The sequence below is a fragment of the Panthera onca genome, chromosome D2, assembly GCF_046562875.1.
Source record: "Panthera onca isolate mPanOnc1 chromosome D2, mPanOnc1 haplotype 2, whole genome shotgun sequence".
Classification (NCBI taxonomy): domain Eukaryota; kingdom Metazoa; phylum Chordata; class Mammalia; order Carnivora; family Felidae; genus Panthera; species Panthera onca.
The window spans coordinates 58,368,708-58,395,337 of NC_138349.1; the positions used below are offsets into that span (position 1 = coordinate 58,368,708).

At 37.4% G+C, this 26,630-nt stretch overlaps 1 protein-coding gene across 4 annotated transcripts in view; it reads right to left on the reverse strand.

The window, feature by feature from the left end:
• MYPN (myopalladin) overlaps nt 1-26,630 on the reverse strand; it is a 127,057-nt gene that overhangs the window by 50,884 nt on the left and 49,543 nt on the right. For all 4 annotated transcript variants that reach the window (XM_078434313.2, XM_060642605.3, XM_060642606.3 and 1 more), the window contains 5 exons: nt 15,031-15,206; nt 12,345-12,396; nt 8,626-8,740; nt 7,448-7,519; nt 96-237 (listed from right to left, as the gene is read on the reverse strand). In XM_078434313.2, the coding sequence (XP_078290439.1) occupies nt 96-237; nt 7,448-7,519; nt 8,626-8,740; nt 12,345-12,396; nt 15,031-15,206 (557 nt within the window). The remainder of the gene's footprint in view (nt 1-95; nt 238-7,447; nt 7,520-8,625; nt 8,741-12,344; nt 12,397-15,030; nt 15,207-26,630) is intronic.

Genomic DNA, 26,630 nt, shown 5'->3' on the forward strand with positions numbered 1-26,630 from the left:
TATATTTCAATTAATTGTTAAAAAGTTATAGAAATAAATGAACACAATAAATTCATTAAAATTATCTGAAAAATAATTTGAAAGTATCAACTTACTTTTCTGTAAAATTCTAAAATCTGGAGAATCTTCTATTAAGGTCCCTTCTCTATACCACTCAACTTTAGGAGATGGAGCTCCTTTGACTCTGCATTCAAAGACAACCAGCTGACCTTCAGAGGCTGATAAATTTTGTAACATCTATAATGAAAAGAATATTGTTAAAACCAAAGAGTATACATTTTTGGAATCTAGTTCCAGTGCTGAATTTTAGAAAAAGATACTGTCGCCTTCACATTTGGTTTTTCTCCAAATCTTCTACATCTCCAGCAGCTCCAATTCTGTGGATATTCATTGAGTCTATTTTGGAAGATAGAATCAATCAACTGAGCCCATGTGAAGCTTTACCCTCATTATCCTTTTCCTTTTCCTCTCTGTTGTTGTACCAGACAACTTTATTAAATACTAAGTGAAACATTTTGAGGGTTTGCAAAAATGCTGATTTTTGGTAAAATACCTCTGTTCTTAAATGCCCAAGTGGAGTTTGTTTTCCAGAAATAATGACAATTTAAGAAATCTGCAGGAATATCTTATTAGGTGCAGTCAACATGGTGGTAATGTATTTTTCCACACAAAAATGTCACTGCTCATGAGGTGGGACATCTCTGTAGCTCAAGTAACTGACTCTATTTGCCTGGCTTTGCCTTGTTTACATACTGTAGTCCCGGAAATTGTCTTTCATTTTGTTATCTTGTTTTCCTTATGTGTTCTTTACAGTACAGTTTCAATGATCTATTGAGGGATATAAACAATGACAATCTCTTTAAAATCATAGTCACAAGTGGAGTCTTATGTCATAATAAAATATGTTGTAATTTTGTGAAGGCATTGTTAAATGCTCTTCCACACATCCATGAAAAAAGGTTTACAAAACCACTTTGAATGATAACATATCAATATATTCTATAATAGACTCTCTGGGAGAATGGAACTCACATTTTCCATTCATAACCAGTCTTTCAGTTGTGATTTGTGAGCTTAAAGCACACATTCATTTGTGTAGCTGGTACTTCATTTGATTATGAAATTCTTTGGCGTGTGTGTGGCATATTTTTGTTTCTAATGTTAGCCCAAACATTATAAACATGGAAAGGTTATGATTAACTTCCTCCACAAGCTCTATTAGTAACAAATGCTGCAAGGCTTTCTATTATTACATTTTGGGGGTCTGTATTAAGGAAATACTGGCTCCTGCATCAGAGAAGGGGAAAGCTGGTGTTTTATTTATTTATTTTTGCTTTTGTCATTCACTATTATAAATATTCTGTGATTATTTGTAGCTATTTTATGTAAAATTTATGATATTTTGTACATGACGTGGTCCCATCATATTTATGGCATTTGTCTAAGGAATCTAGGGGTGGGGATAACCACACAACTTTAGCTATATATAGTAGATGACTTTTACCTTAAAGGTGTGTAAGTTGATATTTTGGAAGCCAGGGGGCGCTGTAGATCAACATTAGTGTTTTGTTCTTTATTCAAGATGAGATTTGCACAGAGGGGTCTCTGAATTAATGAGGAACTATTTGATTAAAAAAAAAAACCCTCATTATTCTTTGTATACCCTCAACAATATCTTCTAGTGACAAGAAAGAAATATTCTTAATAAGCAGGGAACATCAAGGAGTCTTGGGTGCTCCTGGCAAGCTGGAGGATATGCTCTCGACCCTGACATCTGAGCAAATTCTGTGCTAACGTGGCAGCTTTGAGGCCTATTGAAAACTCTAATGGCAGTTGGATATCTCCATGGGATTCATATAAAATAGTTTCATTTCTTGAGACAAACAAATTAGAAAACCAAACCAAGAAAAAAAAGGTGGTGGTGGCAGAAGGGACTGAATAAATTAAATATGACATCCCGTTTTTTTTTTTTAATGTTTATTTATTTTTGAGAGACAGAGTGTGATCGGGGGAGGGGCAGAAAGAGAAGGAAACAGAGGATCCCAAGCGGGCTCTGCACTGACAATAGCGAACCCGATGCAGGGCTCAAATATACAAACCGTGAGATCATGACGTGAGCCCAAGTTGGAAGCTCAACGGACTGAGCCACCCGGGAGACCCAAAATATGGCATACTTTTTAAATGAAAGTAAGAAGAATGTTCTTACATGGCTTGCAGTTCAGTTCAGATACATCAGCCAATTCTCAATCAGTAGAGATTACACCAAAGCCCTGCTTGCAAAAGGATAGCCTTGAGAAAATACGTTGCTCACAATTGAGGACAACATTAATTGGCTGTAATTATTCACCTGACATTGAAGGTCAAGACTTGTGTTCTATTTAAGAGGCCAGCCAAGATACCCTAGATACTACAGTGTATGTAATATGCCTGTTAAGTGTCTGTGATATGAGATGGAACCTCATTCCAGCTGATACATCATCAATACTCAGTAAGAGAAGTGCCAAGGGTCATCTTACAAGTCACTTAGAAGAAGCTGTTGAAAGTCATAGTTTGAAGGATGATGATAGTTATTATTGATGAAAACTGTGCTTTTCTACAAAAATATCATGAGAAGGAACTGATTCATATCAGGGTCCAAACCAATTACACCATTTGAACATCGTGCGGATGGTGCCATGTTTAACACAGGAGTAAGTCTTAGGCAGTTACTAATGGCAAAATGTCTACAGGCCTGATCATATTCATCTTGACTTCACTGAAGATAAATAAGACAAATGAGACATTCCCTAACTAGCAAAGATTAAGTTAGTCTTAACTAGGAATTATAGATTTGGACTAAAGTCACTAGAACTAAGGGTCTATAACCTCCTGAGGTAAACAGTATTCAAAGTGCAAATATGTCTTGTGTGTCATCACCATACTGATCATCTTGGAAGACATTCTTTGTAGGGTGACTTGACAAATCAGAACCTCGAGAAGCATTTCTTCCACAGTCATTTGATACTCCTAAAGATACTCATTCCTCCTAAAGATACTCGGAAGCCACAATGCAATGAAAACAATAATTGCTTATTTAGCAGAAATAGAAATTATTCACTACAGAATAAATATTACCATGTGACTGCTTTGTACCTAGCACTGTACCAGGTGCTTTAAATGTGAGTCGAGAGGACATAGTTTTTGCTTAGTAGATTTATACCCACAAATATAATACAGGGACATCCTTAAGAAAGGACATCTCCCTTATTGGTGAAAAGATATCAGTGATAAGGTTCATACTGTCATTTTATTCCTTTTTTAATCCAGTGCACCTTGATATTTGTGCACCTTGGGAGAGAGAAGTTGCAAGTGAATGTATATAGTGCTTTAGGCTGGATTTGGATCAAAGGAGTTTTTATGGATAAAGATTTGACTGAGGACACTTTTACCCCTTGATTGGCACAGGTGCCCAGAGCAACAGTTGAGTCAGAAAAGTTCCTGGAATTGTTGGGCTGGGGAGGGGGGGTGGCCCATGTAATCTTCCGAAACCTGGATTCAGCCACTGGCTCAGTTATTTCAGGGTTTTCCTGCTTCTGCTATTATATAATGAAGTGCTCTTCTTCAAATTCTCACTTCCCCTGCCCCCTTGCACTCTTCAAATTACTGCTGAAGCAGCTGGAGCCAGGGCTGCTGCAGCCTTGAAAGCCTGCCAGGGCAGCTGCTGTTGGAGTGTGAGCAACACAGCAGTAAGATTCTAATTTGATCATCTACCTCCCTTCGCACTAAAAAAGTGTGAGCGGTTCTCTCCCCCATATATAGAATGGTTTTGATACTGTATAGAAGATGGAGGGTAGTCTAGCTCCATAAAATATTTTAAAATATAGATATCTCCTAGGAGTAGAGCAGTGAACTAGCATAGGGGACCCCAGTCTCCTCTACCACTGTTTTGCTGGGCAACCCTCCTTTTCATTTTAACCTTCCTTAAAAAGAAACTAATACCAGTACTTCCCTATCACAAAAGGAGGCACAAAGAGTTAAATAAAACTCCGCTCTCTAATTTTTGTTTTTTAGTGGCTTCTTGCCATTACTGGCAAAGAAATGCTTTGTTGGGTGGTATAGAAAATGAATCCTAGGGGCTGGAAAGCCAGAAGTCACTAAAGAAGTAAATAGAGCAGGAATAACCCAAACAAATATATGCATATGATCGGTTATCATGATGCATGCCATGTGATTACCATCATCAGTGGCTCTGACTCAGAAATTTTCTGACACTGGCAATGACTATGACCTCAATTCTGCCCTCACTGGTGGAAACTAACGCAAGCACACTGTTGCTGATAAGTCTCTCTGGAATCTGAGCCACAGCCTATCCTTGTGCCCTGCGTCTGAACAATCCCGATCCCATTTATGGAGGCAAGAGCACACATCCTGAGGGCTAAGAAAGCCTATACAGAATTTGGGTCTTTGCGCTAAGGACTGGTTTCCCACCATGTTTGGGACCTAATTTTTTTGGAGATTTATCTAAGAAACAGCTTACACAGATGGTCCCTGACTTACAATGCTTTGACTTATGATTTTTCAACTTTATGATGGTGTGAAAGTGGTACACACTCAGTAGAAATCATACTTCAGATTTTGAATTTTGATCTTTTCCTGGCCTAGCAACATGTGGTATGATCCTCTCTTCTGATTCTGGACAGGTTCGGTGAGGCTCAGCTTCCAGTCAGCCATGCAGTCGTGAGGGCAAACGACCCATAACACCATTCTATACCCATATACAACCTTTCTGGTTTTCAACTTCAGTACAGTATTCAAATTGTATGAGATATTCAACATTTTATTAGAAAAGAAGCTTCTTTTATAGTATTAGATGATTAGATGATTTTGCCCAACTGTAGGCTGATGTAAGTGTTCTGAGCACGTTTAATGTAGGCTAGGCTAAGCTATGGTGTTTGGTAGGTTAGACATATTAAATGCATTTTTGACCTCTGATATTTTCAAGTTATAATGGGTTTATCGGGATGTAACTAATGATTAATTCATTTTCCCATTTGTATTTGTCAAAGGCAAATATGAATCTGCCAATTAGAGAATCTAATTGTAAAGAGGCATCGGAGTCACCACACAAAAGCAGTTAAACCTGTTGGCTTTAACCAGTCCATGAAAATTAAATGTAAAGGATAAGTGTTAAAGTCCTATTTGGCTTGCTATAATAAAAATAAAAATAGCTTATTTCCTTTATGGACTCCTATTTAGATATTAGAGATAGCCTTCAAGGTGCTTGGGAGAGACAGAAAAGCAAACAGCTTTATTATTGTGCTAAATGTTGTACCAGAGGTATGCACCAGGTGATAAGATGAAGGAAAGACAGAGCACCTGGGAAGATTTGAAAGTGAGTGGAAGGAGACCAGGACACCTATCTGGTGTCTGGCTGGGCAGGTGGTGGCGAGAAGAGAGGAGACTTCAGCTGAGACTGGGTATAAATTATTCTGTGGGTAGTTGCTTTTGAAGAGTCAGCACTGTCTCTAGGATGTCACAACAGGGCTTCAAAAATTAAAACGTCCTGATTCTGGGGCACTTAAGCTGTTTTAAGGCTGGGTGAATTGGTAGTGAAGTAAGAGACAATTAAAGGTAGCTGTATTGGCTGTATCACACACACACACACACACACACACACACACACACACACAAACACACGTCCACTTATAATTCTTCATCAGAGTTGTATCCTCCAAGTCACAAACACATTGCTTTCCTACCTCATCTTTGAATATAGCAAGGCTAAAATTCCAAAAGCAGATTACAAGAAAAGAATCTGAAAAATTGAGAGAGATCTTGCTTCACATAAGAATGTCTACTCAACTGATATAAATATGGATAAACATGTCTCACTCTTGACTCTGTTGGATTTTGGGAAACCATCTTGGATGAGTTAATAGGACGGAACTCTCCTAAAACTGATGTTTCTGTGGAAGTTGCACATTTAGCTCTTCCTTTAGGATCAATACTCATTGGAAAATATGCCATTTTTGCCATTTTGCCCTCAACCATGATTTCTCAGTCTCAGGACTACTGATAACTTGGGCTGGATAATTCCTTGCTACGCGTGGTGTAGAGGCTGCTTTTAGGCAATAGGCCTGAGCAATGGAAACTTGAGCAAGGCAAAAGGCCCATGGCAAGCACCAAGCTTAATTCAAACAGACCCATTAAGACATAGCCCCTAACTGGCCAATGGGCTACTTACCACCAGGCACAGTTCCTAAGAATTACCAAAAAAGGGAAAATTCCGTATGTCCCCATACACCCTTACCCTGTCCTAGAGCTAAAGCCCCTCACCTTGGCCTCATTGCAGACAGTCTTCCTTTGTTGTTTGACCTGCAGCTCCCTTGTGGTGTACTCAATATACTTCTATCTTCTTTGTTCTGCCTTGGATGAATTCTTTCACCACCCAGCAGGTACCCCCACCTGATCAGGACACCCCATGGGGGGCTGTCATTCTACGCATTGTAAGATGTTCAGCAGCATCTCTGGATGCCAACAGCACAGTCTCCCAGTGACAACAAACAGTGTCTATAAATATTGCAAATGTACTTTGCGGGGTAAGGAACCCTGACTGCTCCAAACTAAAGCATACCTCTAAGAGGACAAAATCTCTTTGGGCCTAAGTTTGGCATTCATACAAACAATAAACTATAAATCCAGGCATAGATTTCATCCATGTGGCCTTCATAATACAAAAAAAAGATCAAATGTGACTAAATTTTCACCTTTAAAATTATTGCCTTGGCAATAAAGTCTATATTACATAAAGGAAGGAATAATAGACTGAGTATTAGGAGAACTTGTTTCTAGTTTGGATTCTGCCACTAACTAGTTTCATGACCACAGATAAACTACTGAATGTCTCTGGCCCTTCCTTGTGTTTTCATTTGGAAATCAAGGTGCCTGGGTAAATTTTCCAGTTCTAGATACAAAGACTATAAGATCAGAATTTGATGCCGCCTCAATAGTTGATACCATGGAATAGAAAAAGAAAACTCTTTGTCCCGGTGTGATTCTTTATGTTAAGCCTCCTAAGAGCATTTATCTCCAACTCCTTGAACACCAAAGACATGTACCTGCAATTTGATTCTTCTGTAAGTCCAGAGAAACCTTTGGAGTAGTAAGTGGCTAAAAACTTATCGCCTGACCCCTATGTGTGATGATGGCTGCATTTAACAGCAATAGGTTGGCCATAGAGATCAATGTGGTGCATGGGGAAGACATTCTTCTTATTATGCAAGCTGTTATTAGATATCTAGGACTTCAAATGATATGGTAACAACTAGAAAAAAAAATCTAAACCCTATCCTGTACTCATAAAAGACGAAAATCCTGAGCTACATCAGTAAATCTTGGATCCTACAATTTTGTGTGGGTACTGGGGTATGTTTAAAGTCATGACAGAAAGAAGTAATATTTTGATTACCTTTGTAAACACAGGAGCTGCAATGATAGGTTTTCCATCCAATCCTTGTAGATAGTTGGTAGGGCTCTGACACTATTAGAAGGGAACCAACAAAAGATTCATCGTCACTATGATTACTACCTAGATAATGATAGAACAAACCTACAGAATTTGATGTATACAATTAATGTAAAACCAAAAAACTGACTTTTTCTAAATCTATGAATCACAGACTTCAAATTTTATATTGAATTGATTGTATTCTTTCTAGGTCATGGTGGTTGGAAATATGTGCTGCCCATCCCCACCTCTTCAACATATAGAACAATGTAATTAGTCCTAAACCCCTGAGGAAGTTCCATAAAACCTGAGTCTCCCCAGATCATAGCTGGATTAGAACTAAAATGTAACCTGTCTGCATTACTAAATGGGTTAAATAAGAAACTGTTTAATTTTTTTAAGTTGTAGATCAATATGTTTACTTACACATAAATATATCAAAAACATGTTACAAATATGTTTAGATTAGTATGATTTCATATTGTTAAAATATTATATATATTCATATACATGCATAGAAAATGTCTAGAACTATATGCTAGAAATTATTGGCAGAGTTACCTCTGAGGAGTGGGGGCATGGAGGTAGTACTTTGACCAAGGTTTTTATTGAATATACTGTACCTTTACAATGTTTTTATTGAATATCTGTATCTTTTGAATGTTTTTATAATAAACAATCATCATCATCATTATCATCAACTTGAAGGATGAGAGCATTTAATGCTTTCTAAAAAATCATTTCATACTTGTTCTATCTTAGAAAGTAGAATTATTTGCAGCTCCATGAAACTGAGTTTCATGATATAGTGTCCTGCCTGGGCCACTGTGAGAGCTGGCAGCTCTTTGTATATGTAATCAATGCCCTTCATTAAGCTGGAATATCAGACTAATTTATAAAGAGTTTTTTTTTTCTGTGAAATTTGCCTATGAAGCTAGAGAATATGTTCCCAAAACAATATCAAGTGCTGATATCCTACATCAGAGGTACAAAGCGATTATCATGACCATGGAAGCATGTTGCCAAAGTCATTATGAAGTTGCAACAGAGGAGAACACAATCATGCCTTGCAAGATAGGCATGGTCACAGTGCCTGCCCATAAGTCCATGGCACTTGTGTTTCACTTGGACTCTTGTACCTGTTGGATGGTTGACACACTGGGCTGGGCCACCACATGCTGGGCTTGGGGTGCTGCTGAAGGAATGGTTGCAGAAGTAGTGGGAGTAGATGATACTTCTTTTGGCTTCTGGATTCTGAGAAATGATTAAAATATAGATTTTAAAACAGACCTATCACTGTGAAAATTCTTTCAGAAAAGCTAGTAATGTCATCATTTCTTACAGTTAGATATAATAAAAATCTTTGTTTAACAGTATTCCACAAAAACACTTCTTTTCTACATAATTTGATAGACAATGCAAGCAGGAAGATGATAAAATGCCACTCCTGTCCTTGAGTTAGTTATTCTTAGCTGGGGACTCAAGTATATTCATAACTAACTGAGATTCAAGACAAGTGCTATGACAGAGCATGTGCAGAAGATAATTTTTTTGAGATTTTTGTTGTTGTTGTCCTCTGTGTTTTCCCTCCCCCTTCCATTCCAAGTAAGAGGCCAGGCTTTATAAACCTTTGATTCTGGAATTTTGGCATGGCAGAAAGCAGAAATAGCCTGAGTCAACAAGCTCTTCAAGTTTACATAAATTAAATTAAAGAGCTTATTTGAAGGGCAAGAAGTATTCATGAGAAGACTGTGGAGGGGAGATTATTTTAGTCTTGCTGTGGAAAGGGGGAAGTCTGAGGATATTGCCAGAGAGCCTGACAAGAGGGAGAACCAGAGTCCAGAGGGGAGGGCAACCCCTCTGGTTAAAGGGATCCCACTCTTACTAAAGATATCAGTACCCAAGCATGTCAGAAAGCAAACAAATGCTGGACTTGAAAGGATCTTGAGGTCTGGGACATAGGCCTCCCTCCCATATCCTGTAGGGATAGATGACCAATGACAATATGGGCTTCCCTTTTGTCCAGATGTTACTTCTCTCTGCCTTATCTCTAAAATGGCGAAATAAAGGGCACCTGGGTGTCTCAGTTGATTAAGCCTCTGACTCTTGGTTTTGGCTCAGGTCATGATCTCAGGTTCATGAGATTGAGCCCTGAGTAGGACTCCATGCTGGGGCTGGATATGGAGCCTGCTTAAGATTCTCTCTCTCTCTCTCTCTCTCTCTCTCTCTCTCTCTCTCTCTCTCTCTTTCATTCTCTCTCACTCCCTCTGCCCCTCCCCTGCTCACACACTCTCTGTCTCTAAAATAAATTTAAAAAAGGGGGGAAATAATAATTCTTACTTCAGAGGGTTTTTGTAAGAGTTAAATAAGGTAATTCATGTAAGGCACTTAGAAAAGTGTTTAATGTCAAATACTATGTGTCTATGTCTATATCTATCATCTTTGTACAGCCATGGAGGGAGAAACAGATGCCCAATAATGACTGATTGAACTTTTTTTTCCAGCCAGGAAGGATGGGGTCGCAGAAGCAGAATTATGTAGTGATACATAGGCTATCAGTGTCCCCTAAGCATCTGTTTTCTTCTTCTACAATAATAGAATTCCTTATTTCTTTACATGGCTATTCCAAATAAAGACTGAATTTCCAAACGTTCATTAAGCCACATGTGGCCACATGACTACTCTTTGGTTATAGGATATGAAGGATAGTGATGTACGTGATCTAAGAGAGATGACCTTAAAAGGGAGGGGGCAGGGAATGCCTTTTACTCCTTCCAATCTGAGACTAAGATAAGGCTACTCCTCAGAATGAGATGAAGTTGGAAACCAACTGGAACCCAGTGAAATGTGGAGCCATTCTATCAGCCAAATCCATATGTTTATGTAAATGGGAAATAAATATCTGTCTTATTGAAGTTACTGTTATTCTTACACAGAAATGTAAGCTAAATCCTAACTACTAAAAGTAGATTTAAAGAAAATAATCAAATGAGATATTTCTTGCTTATTTAAATTTGTATATCAAAATTCTTCCCTATTAGCCTTGTATACCATGTTATGAGAGCCTTGAGGAAGAAGTGATGAATATGCAATGGAGGAGGAGTTTATGAGTGAACTTAACTGGGTCTTGAAGGGTACATAGGAGTTTTCTAGGCAGAGGAGACAGGGCATTCCTAGCAAAGTGAACAGCTTGAACAAAGGGGTGAAAATAAACTGTACATTGTTTGAGTGAAATGAGAGCAATATGAATAGCCTGAGGTGACAGAATGGAGGAGGAGGGGGCAGGAAAGCCTGGTTGATACTCTACTGAATCAGGCTGTGTATGTCATGTTAAATTTTTTTTAATATTGTTCATTTTGTGCTTGGTTTTATTTTCCCATAGATAATTTTTTTTAATGTTTATTTATTTTTGAGACAGAGAGAGACAGAGCATGAACAGGGAGGGTCAGAGAGAGAGGGAGACACAGAATCCGAAGCAGGCTCCAGGCTCCGAGCTGTCAGCACAGAGCCCGACGCGGGGCTCGAACTCACGGACCATGAGATCATGACCTGAGACGAAGTCAGACGCTTAACCAACTGAGCCACCCAGGCACCCCCATGATAATTTTTTGTTAGTCAAGAAAGTGATACGATCAGAATTATCTTTTAGAGAATAACTGGTTGTAGTTTGGAGACCATAAAAGAAAGAAAAGGGCTGGAGCAACTGTAATGAGGTAACTGGCATAAAGAGTCAGGAAAGAAGGAGGAATTGAACCACAAGAACGAAAAGGAAGACAGTTAAAGGAGAGAAATCATTCAATCTGGTTATGAATTGTCATATCTACACAAAAGCTAAAAGCAAAGTATTATTCCAAGGTAAGCACACACAAAGGATTTCAAAGAATAAGGCATGATTTCTAAGGTCAGAAATGTCGTTAAGGAACTTCCCCTCTGTAGGGGAGGACAGAATTTACAAACATAGTTAACAACTGTAACCAGCCTTCCAAATGTCACCCTTCGTTTCGAGTAATCTCAGGGAATGGCTGTTGCATCTGTTTTCAGGTCCCATGCCTTCTGCCCAAAGCTTCCTCTGCCTAAAAATGCTCTTTCCTTCCTTGTTTGGGGGTGTCCACCAACTGTTATTTTAAGACTCAGCTCAAGGTCACCAACTCTGTGAAGTCTTTCCTGATCTCTCTTTCCATCCCCAATGAATTAATAGTCCTTTGTGCCAAGTCCTAACAATCCTGCCCATGGTTATATCATAGTCTATTATACTTTATTACCCTACTGTCTATATGCTTGGTATACATCTCTTGCTATATTTACCATGTATTTCTCTTTAGTACACAGTGAGCTTCTTAAAGGTAGGAAGCATCTGGTTTTTCTTATTACCCATTATGTCTAATAAAGTCCTTGGTGTAGAGTAGGTGCTTAGTTGATAGTTGGGGAAAGTAAAGAATGGATGGATGTAACTTTGTTCAGGACTCAGTATAATTGTTTAGCAAAAAGGTTATGACTTACTCAGATCACTCACTTGTATAATTTAGGATAACCAGGTTTTGTGTCCTTGTGAATACTATTATTTAGTCAGAAAACATGAATTTTTTGAAGTGTTGCACTATTTGTTTTTTACTCTGTAGATATAAGTACAATGATATTTCATAGGTGATATCTCATTTTTAAAATATTGGGAATATTAAAATTCATCTACTAGGCAAGATTTAAAGCTCTCAAAATCTACCCAATATATATTTTTGGAGGTAATATCCTGGAGCCACCCTCTTCAAGTTCTACTAAACCAATTAGTAGCTTTCTCAGAATCTGAGAAAGCTATAAGATAGAAAATAGCTAAAGCTATAAGATAGAAAATTAGAATTACCGATTCATCTCTTCCTTGTTAGGGTCCCCTTCTGAGTCAGAAGAAGAAACCCCTGGAAAAGTAAAAACAAGACATGAAATGTTTAAGATGATAATTTCTTAAACTAGTTCCTAGGCATTTGAAGACCTATAGGATTTTAGACCTAGAAAAGAACTCAGGGATTTCCTACACTAACACCCAATTTTATAGATGAGAAACAGACCCTAAGTAGTTGAAGGACTTGCTCAAGGTCACATGGCTAGTTAGTGACAGAGTTCAAATTAACTGGTCCAAATGCCAAGTGCTCTTGTGTATTAAACACCTGCTGATGTCTTTAACAGAGCAGACGTTTTATGCTGTCTGTAAATCCTCTTGCTCTTGGCCTACACGGATTAAATAAAAGGAGGGATTACACTGGATTCTAAACATTGTAGGTGTAGGTGGATACTCTTCCGTCCACCCCTAATATTAACAAGGCATACTTCATTTGGGAGTGGGGGTGTTTGAAGTTCTGTTGCCACAAATTAAAAAAATCAGTAGTCCAATCTCAGCACTGTTAGCAAAGCTTTGATCTCAGATTTCCTTTTCAAGATAGTGAATTCCAGCAAGATATAACTGAGCTAAATCTGGAGGTATTTATTGTATTCCAAAAATTTGAGGATAAAAACATACAACACATTTCTACCATGCATTATTCATTTTTATCATTATTCATGCATCTATTCAATAAATGTTTATCAAATATCCACTATGTACTTGGTACTACATAAAGTATTACAGATATAAAAAAGAATGAGACAGTCCCAGTTTTACAATCTGGTTGGTGAATGAGCACTTACACCAAAATAATACAATGTTTAAGTGTTAAAACCAAGGCATACATAAGGTATTATAGATGATAAAAGTGCTAAAGAATGGTCCCCAGAAAAAACCCAGAGATGAGATAAAATGGAACAAAAATTTGGTAGATATATAAAGAAGACAAATTTATTTCTCCCCTAAAATTAGTCATGTAAGTTTGGCGTGGACGTAAATGCTTCTCTAATGCTCCCAAATGGTCTTCCTGCTTCTACCCTTGACTCTCTGAGGAATATTCTCAACGAGGAACCAGAGTGATTCCATTAAAAGCTAAGTCAGATTATGTCACATTTCTGCTCAGAATCCTCTACAGCTTCCCATCTCCCTCAAAGTAAAAGCCAAAGGCCTTATAATGACCTACAAAGGCCTATACAACCTTCTCACCTGCCTCCTCCCACCTCTACCCATCTGGAACTTCTGACTTCATCTGTTACTTTCTTCTATGTTTCCTCCATTTTGGCCATATTGGCTCATCTCTATATCTATACACAGACTCACTCCCTCCTCAGGGTTAGTGTACTTATTGATTTCTCTGCCTAGAGTGGTTTTCCCTTGACTATCCTTGTGGTTCACTCCCTCATTTCCCCCAGGTCTTCACTCATATGTCATCTGGTTAGTGAGGTCTTCCCTGACCACCCTATCTGTAGAGCTGAAGCCTACACACACACACACACACACACACCCATATACACACAGACATACCCATACACATACCCATGCATGTGTGTATTCACACAAATATACATATGCGTACTTCCTATCTTCGTGCTTTCTGTTTTTTCCATAGGGCTTATATATACTGTGAGATACAGAAAATATATCTGTTGGTCTCTGCTCCCAGTTCTCAGCATGGAGCTGCTAACACTTGTAATTTCCTAAGTTATGAGCATTTCTTGTTCTAATATCTGTCTTTGACCCCCACAGGGATCCTAAAGTCTTATAAATTCCTAAGTGATTAGAGTGCAAGAGCATTTTTTGTTCTAATGAGGTGACTCTGGATGGCTCCTAAATGGGGGCTGGTCACCAGAAAGACTAAGCCATGATTAGAAGCTTGGAATTTTCATCCCTGCCCCTCATCCTCCTGAGGAGGAAGAGGGCAGGAAATGGAGATAATAATTGATCATGCCTACATGGAGAAGCCTCCATAAAAATTCCAGTGGTACAAAGAGCTTCCAGGTTGGCAAATACATCCACACTGGGAGAGTGACACTCCCCAACTCTATAGGGACAGAAGCTCGTGCACTCTGGACCTTCTCAGACCCCACCCTTTGTATCTCTTCATCTGGCTGTTCATTGTATCCTTTCTCATATCCTTTAATAGACTGGTGAATGAAAGTGTTCCCCTGAGTTCTATAAGCCACTCTAGCAAATTAATTGAACCCAAGGAGGGGATTGTGGAAACCTCTGATTTGTAATCAAATGAGACAGAAGTTGTGAGTAGCCTGGGGACCTCATACTTGTAACTGGCATCTGAAGTGAGGTAGGAGTAATCTTGTAGGACTAAGCTCTTAACCTGTTGAATCTGACACTATATCCAGGTAAATGGTGTTAGAACTGAGTTAAATTGTAGGACACTTAACCCCGCACACTACACACATGTTGGCATTTATTATCAGAACAATTTCATAAACATATCATATTACATACTTTATTCATTTATCTCATCTATTTTTTTGTCTCTTCCACTAGAGTGTAAATTCCATCCGTCCAAGAACCGTTGTCTATTTGGTTCACTACTATTGTCCCCACTGCCTAGAAGAGTGTGTGGTACAGTAGGCCCTCGATAACTATTTATTATAAATATATGTCTTACTAGTAAGGGCCATACTCTAAGAGCATTTTGTTTTACCTTCTATATAAATCTCAGCAGAGGTTGAATCTGTCCCATAGATGTTAGAAGCAAAGCAGGAATAGCGTCCTGTGTCTTCCTCAAAGGCTTCAGCAATGGTCAGTGAATGCAGATTTCCTGCCTGGGCGATATGAATGTCTGGCGAATTTTCAAGCTCCTTGCCTTCACAGTACCACCTGTGAGGAAGGGAATATTACACATGACTGAAGTGTGAAATTGCATAGATGCTTCAGATGTTCCCTAAGAAGAAAACTGTGACAATTTAGAATCAGAACATTAAATGGTATTTAGAAAATGGCTCCTATTAAGAATTACACAGCTGAGAGAAGATGGATTAGAAAGCAAATATAGCCAACCACAAGGAGCAGAGTCTTTGATGTGGAGCTTGGCTTCTCCTAAAAAGATGTATAGCTTTCTATACTATGCATTAAGTAAGTGCTACTTTGTTTATTTGGAGAGAATCTAAGATACTAAAAGATCATGACATTGGCATGTCTGAGTGGCTCAGTTGGTTAAGCATCTGACTCTTGATTTCAGTTCAGGTCATGATCTCATAGTTAGTGAGTTCGAGCCTCATGTTGGGCTCTACGTTGACAGCACAGAGCCTGCTTCGAATTCTTTTTCTCTCCTCGCCCCACCCCATCCCTCCTCTGTTTCTGCACGCGCTCTCTCTCAGAATAAATAAATAAACATTAAAAAAATTAAAAACAAATAAACAAAAATTTTTAAAAAGTTCATGAGGTTGAGTGTACTCATTCCCTACTATGAAATTGCATCTAACTTAGCTAAATGAAAATTATTTAGTTCAGTTACTTGAATCATCGGAGTAAAGAGGATGGGTCACATTCTTCAGTAGTGGTCCAATTTTGACAAATGACCTAAGTTAAGTAAGTTTCTATAGGTTATGATATTTTATTTTGATTCTATATATTTGAAGTTAGAAATTTTTATTATAGTTTTTTTGGCTAAAAGTTTACATAAAATAATACATAAAATAATGTTTAAAATGTGGAGGTACATAGTAAGAGAAAAAGACATCAAAACTACACAAATAGGTAGGCCTGAGTGGTGCAGTCAGTTGAGTGTCTGACTCTTGATTTGGGGTCAGGTCATGATCCCAGGGTTGTAGGATCAAGCCCTGCGTTAGGCTCTGTGCTGTTTGTGATTCTCTCTGTCTCCCTCTGCCCCTCTCCCCTGTTCTCACTTTCTCTTTTTAAAATTAAAAAAAAAAACACACAACTACACAGAAATACAATATCTCATGTAACACGTTGGCAAAAGTCTAAACGTTTGATGACTCATCCATTGTTAGGAACGTAAAATGGTGCAGCCCTTATGAAATCAATACAGCAATATCTGCCAAAATTACAGATGCATTTATCTTTTGACCCAACAATCCCACTTGTGGGAATCTATCATATAGATACACTTGCATGCATACAAAATGACAAACATTCAGGTTACTAATTTAAATAGTGAAAGATTGGGGCACCTGAGTGGTTCAGTCAGTTAAGCATCTGACTCTTGGTTTCAGCTCAGGTCATGATCTCACGGTTTGTGAGCTCGAGCCTCACACTGGGCTCCACAATGACAGTGTGGAGTCTGCTTGGGATTCTCTGTCTCCCTCTCTCTCTACCCCTTCCCTGCTTGCTCTCTCTCTCTTTCAAAATAAATAAACATTTAAAAAAATTGTGAAAAGAGCCCCTGGGTGGCTCAGTCGGTTGAGTGTCCAACTTCAGCTCAGGTCATGATCTTGTGGTTTGTGAGTTAGAGCCCCGCGTTGGGCTCTGTGCTGACAGTTCAGAGCCTGGAGCCTGCTTCGGATTCTGTGTCTTCCTCTCTCTCTGCCCCTCCCCCACTCACGCTCTGTCTCTCTCTCTCCTTCAAAAATAAATAAACATTAAAAAAATTTTTTTTTAATTGTGAAAGATTGGAAACCATCTAAGTGTCCATCCTTACACTTAGGAGACTCATGAAATAAACTATGGTACAGCCACATAATGGAACACTATGCAGCTATAGAAAGAGTTGGAGAAAGATCACTATGCATTGATATGGAAAGAATTCCAAGATATATAGTTAAAATTTTAACAAGAAGCTACAGAATAGTGAATATGGAGTGTTTATGTAAAAAATGTGGGTTGTTATGGGTTGAATTATTTTCCCCCAAAGGCTGTGTTGAAGTCCTAAGCACCAGTATTTGGGAAAATGACCTTATTTGCAAATAGAGTCTTTGCAGACATAATCAAGTTACAATGAAATTACTAGGTTAGGCAGTAATCTAGCATGAAGGAGGTTCTTTAAGAAGAGGAAAACCCTATGAGAAGGCAGAGACACACAGAGAGAATGGCATGTGATGGCAGAGGCAGGGATTGGCATGATGCAGCTGCAGGTCAAGGAATGCCAGGGATTGACAGCCACCTCCATAAGCTGGAAGAGACAAGAAAGGAGTCTGCCCAGAGTCTCAAAGAGAGCATGGCCCTGGTGACACTTTGGTTTTGGACTTCTAACCTCTAGAACTGTGAGAGTTTATTTCATCCAGTTTGTGGAACTTTGTTACAGTGGCCCGAGGAAACTAACACAGGGGGCAAAAATAAGATACAGTCATGTTGTTTGCATTTACATAAAGAAAACTGGAAAGATTGAAATGAAAATCTAAAGTGGTTCCCTATTGAGAATGAGGGGAAATAAGGTGGATGAAGACAGATAGGAGTGAGATATCTCAGTGTACCCCTTTTTATATTGTTTTCATTTTTTGAAATAATTATTAATTAACATCATAATAAAAAGTAGTTAGGTGGAGGGGTGTTACCATTATTCAGAAATTAAAGGAGTCCAGGCAATTGCTAATCTAGACTGTAATTCTAACCATTCAGTGTTTTAATCCCTCCCTCCAACCATGAATAAAGCAATTCCAAATCAAATTTGCCCATTCAACTACTTCTCAACAGTCAAGATTTTCTCTACTCTTCCATAAATATGTCATATTTACCTCAACATTCAAGTCTCTGCTCATGTTTTCCTATCTGAGATTCTCTTTTTCTGCTTTTCAGCTACTGCACATATACCTCATCTATCAGTTTGGCTCAGATATCACCTCCTTTACAGAAAACGTTTTACCATTGATTCTCAATGATTGTTATTTTTTCTAACCTCACTTAAAAAAACCTGTACTATGTCATGCAAGGCTTGATTATACACTGTCTTTTATTATTCTCTATTCTGGGGATTTGTCTTGTCCCACAAATGTCACTGGATTGGCAATTCTTTGAAGGTAAGTACAGTGCTTTATATGCTCTTGCAGCATGCACAGAGAATATAAAGTCTTCTGTGTTCTCTCCTTTGGCCATCTTATCTCATCCCATAGTTTCAATTAATCACCTCTATTTGGGATTACATCCAAATGTGCTTTTCCCAGCTCTGACTTCTAGATACCTTCTCCTGCCACTCTCCCTTCACTATGTTCCAACCACACTGTGTTTTTTTTTTCTACTCTGTGAACATATTAAACTATTCTCCATGTTAGAAATTTTGTTCTTTCTGAAATCCTCTTCCCAAGATCTCTACAAAGATAGGTCCTTCTCATCCATTGAGGCCTCAGCTCAAGTGTTATCTTAACCTTAGAGAGGCCTTTCCTGACCCTCTTCCTAATGTAGCCACCTTAACCTCAGATACTCTATCATGCTATACTATTTTGTTATCTTTACAGTACTTATTATCTGAAACTGTCTTATATACTTGTTCACTTTGCCATTGTTTGCTCCACTGTAAAGTCCATGACAGGACCTTATTAGTCTTATTCACCAATGCCCTGGTGCATGGTAGGTATTCAGAAAATAACTGTTGGATTTGTTGAAAGACCAAATGATGGAAAGGATTGATAGTTAATATTTTATAAGAATTTTATTACTAGCTTCATCAATTCTATGCCAGTTTTTGATCTCTTGTGACAGTAGCAGTATATGTTGTTGCTGAAATGGGTCCATAAATCTCCCAAGCCATCGATCTCAGTAATACCCTGAGGAGCTTGTATGAACTGATCCTCAGAGCATGCGTAGTTTAAATACAAACAGTGAGCATCCAGTCAAACTAGACGTATTAAGCACATGTGTTTATCTTTACTCCCCTCTTGAAATGCCCCTAAAATGAGGATAAAGGAATTTTTAAAAGGTATAAAAGTACAAGAACCAAAAGAATGAGAAGGGAGACAAGAGCAGACCTGAGACCCCACAAATTTCTGGAAGGTGGAAAGCAAATTGAGGAGCCGAGAGAGTTGAAAAATCTGAAAATCAAGTGCCTGTTTGGGGATGTCAATGAAAGAAGCCAATTTTTGCTGCAGAACCCCTACCAAGTTTCAGAATTTGGAAATACAACTTTGGAGTGTGGAAACAGCCTAATAATGGGGAAAAGACACAGAGCTTAAAATAGGGTGACTGATTTCAAGTTTGGGAAATAAGCATTGAGATCCCCATGGCAGGTCACATCCTCTATTCTGAGCAGTAAGGGGATGCCCAGGGGTGAAGGCTGAGTCACTGGCTGCATAAGCACCTGCTTCATATTGGAACAAGGAGAAGGGATTCTGGAGAGATTTCTCTACAGAGAAACAAATAGGCCTTGTGGCTCAACTGAATGAAACAGAATATTTAGGAGACATTTTACAAATATATTGGAGAATTGAGACAAATTTGTGATAGGACTGCTGAACTAAGCACATAACAACAACAATGACAACAACAACAACAACAGCAACAACAACAGCAACAACAAGACAGTAATCCACTCCAGCTTCAAAAAAAGAAAAAGGTTGTACAAGCAAGGAGACATCCATTTTACCCTACTTGTATTGTCAGTGAATAATACTTACCTAGTAACAACAAGGTAAACATGAAATATTTTTTAAAAACAACAGTGTGATATGATTATATAGAGACAACGAGGGGGAAAAGGTGCTGGGTTAGTAAAGACCAGACAAGAGTGGTGCAAGCATATTACAGTGGTTCTCAAAGTATAGTTCACTTTCTGCGAAGACAAAGCTACGTTTATATAATACTAAAATATTGTTTGCCTTTTCACTGTGTTGACATTTACACTGATGGTGCAAAAGCCACAGTGAGTAGAATTGCTGGTGCAGGCGCAAGTTAAGGCACTGCCAAAAGTTGACTTGTGGTCACTGTGTTTCTCAGTTCCACACTTACAGTTAAAAAAAAATTCAGTTTCACTTACAAATGTCCTTGTTGAAGCAGTACAAATCATGCCCTTTATTAAATCTCAACCTTGAGTTTACATCTTTTCAACATTGTAGGTGGCGAAATGGGAAATAGCAGAAAGCATTACTACTGGATATGGAAGAGCACTGGTGTGATTTTTTTGAGTTGAACTGAGCATTAAATGCATGAAACAATAGTTGAACTTGAAACAACTGGCAAATTATGATTATTCAGACCTGGGTATCTGGCAAATGTTTTCTCACAAATGAATGAAATAAGCCTGTTGTTTGCGGTGAAAAAATAACCAATACCCTTGTTGCCAATGAAAAAAAATATTGGAGCTTTCAAGGAAAAATTAAAGTTTTGAAAACTTGTATCTCTCATCATAAATTTAGGGCTTCCCAATATATAAAGGCTTTTTGATGAAATCAAATGATGATATTAACAGGTGTGTTTTTTTAATATTAGATAATAAAATGTGTCAACATTCAGAAGATGGGCATTACTCATTTTCCAAATTACCAATGCATGGTATTATCTGTTCAAACTTCAGGATGGACAAAGGGTTTTAGTAAAGTGGAGTACAAAAGTTCATTGGTTAAAAAAACCCAAAAAACACCAACACAAAAGTTCACTGGTGTGGTTTCAGATTTCACACTGCAACTATGCTTTAAGAAACTACTGCTAACTGAATTTTGATGTAGTACCAAATAGGAATATCCATGTTACTTGAAAGGCTATTGAAATATTCCTCCTGTTTCCAATTACATATCTCTGTAAGATCAGATTTTAAAAGTTTACTTCAACCCAAACAACATATTACAACAAACTGAATGCAGATGCAAATATGAGACTCTAGCTGTCTTCTATTAAGCCAGACATTAAAGAGATTTGCAAAAAATGAACAACGATGTCACTCTTCTCACTAAAAAATTTTTTGGGAAGTTATTTTTCATAAAATTATTGTGATTTTTTATTTCTGAGAAGGGAATGAGGGGCAGAGAGAGAGGGAGACAGAGGATCCCAAGCAGGCTCTGTGCTGATACGGGGCTGGATCTCACGACTGTGAAATCATGACCTGAGCCGAAATCAAGAGTTGGACGCTTGACCGACTGAGCCACACAGGCACCCCTCAAAATTACTTACGTTTACATGTTCATTATTGTTATTTAAAAATGAATAAGAAACAACTATTTAAAAAATTCCTGTTTTATTTCTAATATGATAAATATAGATGTAACTTATAAACACAAAACCTCTTTTGGGCCTCAATAACTTTTAAGATTGTAAAGGGGTCCTGAGAACAAAAAAATTGAAAACTACTGGCATTTTATTTAGAAATCTAGAGGTAAATAAATAGGAAACTGCAAAGCGAGGTGAAATGGTTCTATTCTTTAATATTGTTTGACTTTTTAAGCAATGTACCTGTATTAATTTGACAAAGCAAATAGAAATAACTATTCAAAACAAATAAACAAATATCTTCCCTTATATAAACATTATAAGGTTATCTCATTTCTTTAGTTAATGTTGTTCTTCCTTACCAAAATGAGAGTGGAAACATCTAGAGCAATTGAACAGCCAGAAGTCAATAAGTGAAATGATTCAAATACCCAAACTCCCTGTCAGAAACGTTTTTGTTCTTACTCAGATGGCAGGATAGCTTCAGCCAGTCCCACAGAACAATCAGTAACCGTCACTCTGACTTTAATACCATGACCCACTCAGAAATAATGTGCCGGTCAGGATGCCTTCAAAAAAGTATTAAAATTTACTTGGCTATCCTGAAGACTTCTGAGGGTAAGAAGGAAACACACGATCTTCCAACATCTATCCGTGTTAGGGAATGTTTTCACAGAAATGCCCTGCCCAAGGTGCACGTTTTAGAATGCCAAATCCTCATGACACTTACAGGAGGACAGGAGTGCCAGACGTGATTCATGGCTTAACAGAAATGAGTCAGTGATCTGGGAAAATAAGGCAGGTCCAAATGAAAAAGAAGGACCCAGTTTTAAAGCACTAAGCGTAGCTTGCCAGATCTGCTAATTTGGCTAGCTACCAAGCCTCGGAATGAAAACGCTGAAGAGACACGTTTTCAGATTTAACTGGATTTTTGGTTACTGCTGTTAGGTTACTATTTTATCAAAAATATGGCTTGGATAAATGTTATGACTCATTGCTTTAGCACATTAATGACTTCTAAACGTAATTTGAATGTGTTATTCTGACTCACCAGCAATAATGCTCATTAAAAGAATGATTACTCAGAACATTTCTTTAGCCCTGCCCCAGCCCTTCCAATGTCCCTGTCCTACCTCCTATAATTCCCTTTTCATGTTTGTTTCCTTTACTTATAATTATACATTGATTTGTAGGTTTGTTTGTTTAATATTGCTCTCCCTTACTGCTCTACCTTACTATGGTAAACACCATAGGGCAGAGATAGTCATGTTTGTTTTGTTTATCATTTGTTTATCTGGTTCCTAGCACAGTGTATGGCACATCACAGCTATTCCAAAAAACTGTTTGCTGTATGGATGTTAAATGAATAAATTCAAATTAGGATTATTATAGCCTCAAGTCTGTTTTGTTTTCATTTTTCAAGAAGGCTTGGGGGCTAGAAAATAACTTTCTTTGAATTGCCTTAAACCAGCTTTGCCTAACAATGCCTGATCGCTTATGTGAAATGTACAGGGCCTAAAATAGACAATAGGTAGTATGTATACTTCATGACATCCTCAGCTCTCTCCATGCATCAGAGTGACTCTTCCCTAGACAGACTGCATTGGACTCTGGAATATATGGGACAATAAGATAATTGTAGACGTTTCCTAACAAAACTCCAAGTTTTGTTGGATTTTGTGACACAAACTGATGTTTTGTATGTCCTGTTTGCTACTGAGTTAACAAATTTAAGTGTTTATGACCAATGGCTGTATTTCAGTCATTGGGAGTACAAGGGGAGGATATGTTTATGCTTGAAATTTTATTAAAATTTATTAAGTTCTTCCAGGTGGAAAATTCTTGGTAACTTAAGAAAAACGTAAATAAGCAGTTGATTAACATCAAGATATCAAGACCACTTCTTACCACATAACCAATTTTAATAATAAAAGTGAGGATTGGGGTGCCTGGGTGGCTCAGTTGGCTGGGCGACCAACTTTGGCTCAGGTCATGATCTCGCAGTTCCTGAGTTCAAGCCCCACGTCAGGCCCTGTGCAGACAGCTCAGAGCCTGGAGCCTGCTTCAGATTCTGTGTCTCCCTCTCTCTATGCCCCTCCCCTGCTCATGCTCTCTCTCTCTCTCTCTCTCTCTCTCAGAAATAAATAAATATTTAAAAAATTAGAAAAAATAAAAGTGAGGATTAATAAAGTGAAAATGAACACAAACCCTAAAATAATTTTTTAAAGGACATTACTTTGGACAGGGCTGACTAGAGACTTTTTATTGTCTGCTTCTAGAATTCTTACCTTTTCTTTCTCTCATAGTACTTATTACTACATTACTATACAATTTACTTATTTATTGAATTTACTGTTTATCGTCTATATCCCTCATGTCAAGTAGAATAGAATTTGGCAGGAAACTTTGTTTTATTTACTAATGAATTTCAACTGCCTGGAATAGTTCCTGATGTATAGTGAGTGCTGAATGGATTTTTATTGAATGAATGAACAAATGAACATATTGAATTTTCTAGTTCTGTTGATGCAAGGTACTTGAATCTTTCTACTGTTATATATTTTAAAGTATCATTTTTTTCCCCCTTTCTTCTGTTGACTATGCTAAAATTTTGTTCAGAAGAAATTCTTCTATTTGTTGAATTTGGGACCACTCTGATGGTGTTGATTTTGTTTATCCTAAGAATTCAAGTTTGGCTTAACATTATGAAATCACTATTCTTTACTATATCAAAAGAATAAAGGGGAAAAGTCAGATAATGATCTCAATAGATGCAGAAAAATGTTTTATAAAATCCAACATCCATTCATGATTTAAAAAAATCTTAATTTTCCTAAACAAAAGAAACTTAAAACAAAATCTTATGTAGTGGTGAAAAATGGAAAGTATTCCCTTTAAGATTATAAATAAGACTAGAATACCCAGTGTCACCATTTCTTTTTAACATTGTAGAGAAGGGCTTAGCTAGTTCCATAAGTCAAGAAAATGAAATATAAGACACAAGATTGGAAAGGAAGAATACCCTCTCCCCCCAAAATTTATAGAAAATCTCTAGAATGTAGCAAGTTTACATTGGTTAGAAAACCAATGTACAAAGTCGATTGCATATCTATATATAACAAATATAGAATCTAGTTTTTTAAAAACCTATCACTTATACATCATGAAAATGAGGTACTTATCAATAAATCTAGCCAAGGATTTGTAAGACTCAGAGAAAAAATTATTCAGGCTTAATATTAGGTAACCTAAATAGATGGAGAAATATACTATACTATGATCCTGAATATGAAGCCTCAATATTTTAAAGATGTCAAATTCTTCCTAAATTGGTCTCCAGATTCAATGCAATCCCCAAAATCTTAATAAATTAAAAAAATTCTTATGGAATTTGAAAAGATGATTCTAAAATTTATATTGTAGAGCAAAAGGTCAAGAAGAGCTAAAAATTCTTAAAATGAAAAGGCTGGAAATAAAAATGATGAAAACTCTATTGCAATGCAGTAAATAAACCACAGAAAAAGAATAGAAAGCCCTGAGCTAGCTCCACATGTTTATGGAATTTTGACCTACGATGGAGCTGGCATTATAGATTAGTGGGGGGACGATATACTTTTCAATAAACTAGAGATTAAACAGTTGGTTATCCAATCTAAAAATAAAAATAATTAATAAAAATAACCTAAAAATAATCTGAAATGGATTCTCTGCTTCATACCATACACAAAATCACCTTTAAATGGATTAAAAACTTAAATGTGAAATACATGATTATAAAACTTTTAGAAGACAATATACAAGAATATCTTACTTTGAGGTTAGAAAAAAAATTTTTTTTAATATTTTAATGTTTATTTTTGAGAGAGAGACAGACAGACAGAGAGTGAATGGGAGAGAGGCAGAGAGAGAGAGGGAGAGAGACACAGAATCTGAAACAGACTTTAGTCTCTGAGCTGTCAGCACAGAGCCCAATGAGGGGCTCCAACTCAGGAATAGCGAGATCATGACCTAGGCTGAAGTTGGACGCTTAACCAACTGAGTCACCCATGCGCCACTTAGGAAAAATTTCTTAAGCTAGCATACTATAAAAACCAAAGCCACAGGGGCACCTAGGTGGCTCAGTTGATTGAGTGTCTGACGTTGGCTCAGGTCATGATCTCACAGTCAGTGGCTTCAAGCCCTGAGTTGGCTTTGCGCTGACAGTATGGAGCCTGCTTCAGATTCTCTTTTTTCTCTCTCTCTCCACCCCTCCCCTGTTCTCTCTCTCTCTTTCAAAAATAAACATTAGAAAACCATAAGAAATGTAATTAATTTTATACTAAAGTTAAAAATATCTAATTATGGAAGATACCATAGAGAAAAGATAAAGGCCAGTCAAACCCAGAGAGGATGTTTTCATAACACATATGACATATGATTAGTATCTTAATCAGATTTTTTAAAAGTCTTACAAGTCAATAAGAAAAAACAAACAAACAAATTGATAGAAACATGAAAGATATAAAGAGGCCCTTCGTAGAAGTGAACACTGAATGGTCAATAGACATGCTTTTAAAAATCTCAACTTCATTAAAACCTGTGGAAATGAAAATGAAAATTACAATATACCATTTCATACCTATCCGACTGGCAAAAATTTAAGTCTGATAACACACATATTGTCAATGATATAGGACAACCAGAACTGTTATGCGATGTTGGTGGGAATGTAAGTTGAAACAATTCTTTTGAAAAAAATTTGGTATTACTATGAAGTTGTTGTACATACTCCACCAGCAATTCCATGCCTAGACACACTCATGCACCAGGAGAATATATTAGAGTGTTTATAATAACATTGTTCATATCAGGAAAAATTGTACATCAATAATACAATCTTCTAGCCTTACAGTAAAATGCTATATAGTGATGAAAATGAGTGAATTAGAGTTACATGCAATGTCATGGATATAGTTTTTAGAGAAAAGATTCAAACAGCAGAAGAATATGTATGTTACAATTCCACTTACATAAAAAATACATGTGAATTTCACTAAGATTACTTTTTAAAGCTGTTTATTATAGAAATTTTCGAACAACACAAATAGAGACGTTGTATAATGAACCACCATACACATATCACTTAGCTTCAACAAATTATCAACAAACGGCAAATGTGTTTCTTTTATATTCTCCATTTTTTCCCGCCTTGAATTATTTTAATGGAAGTCT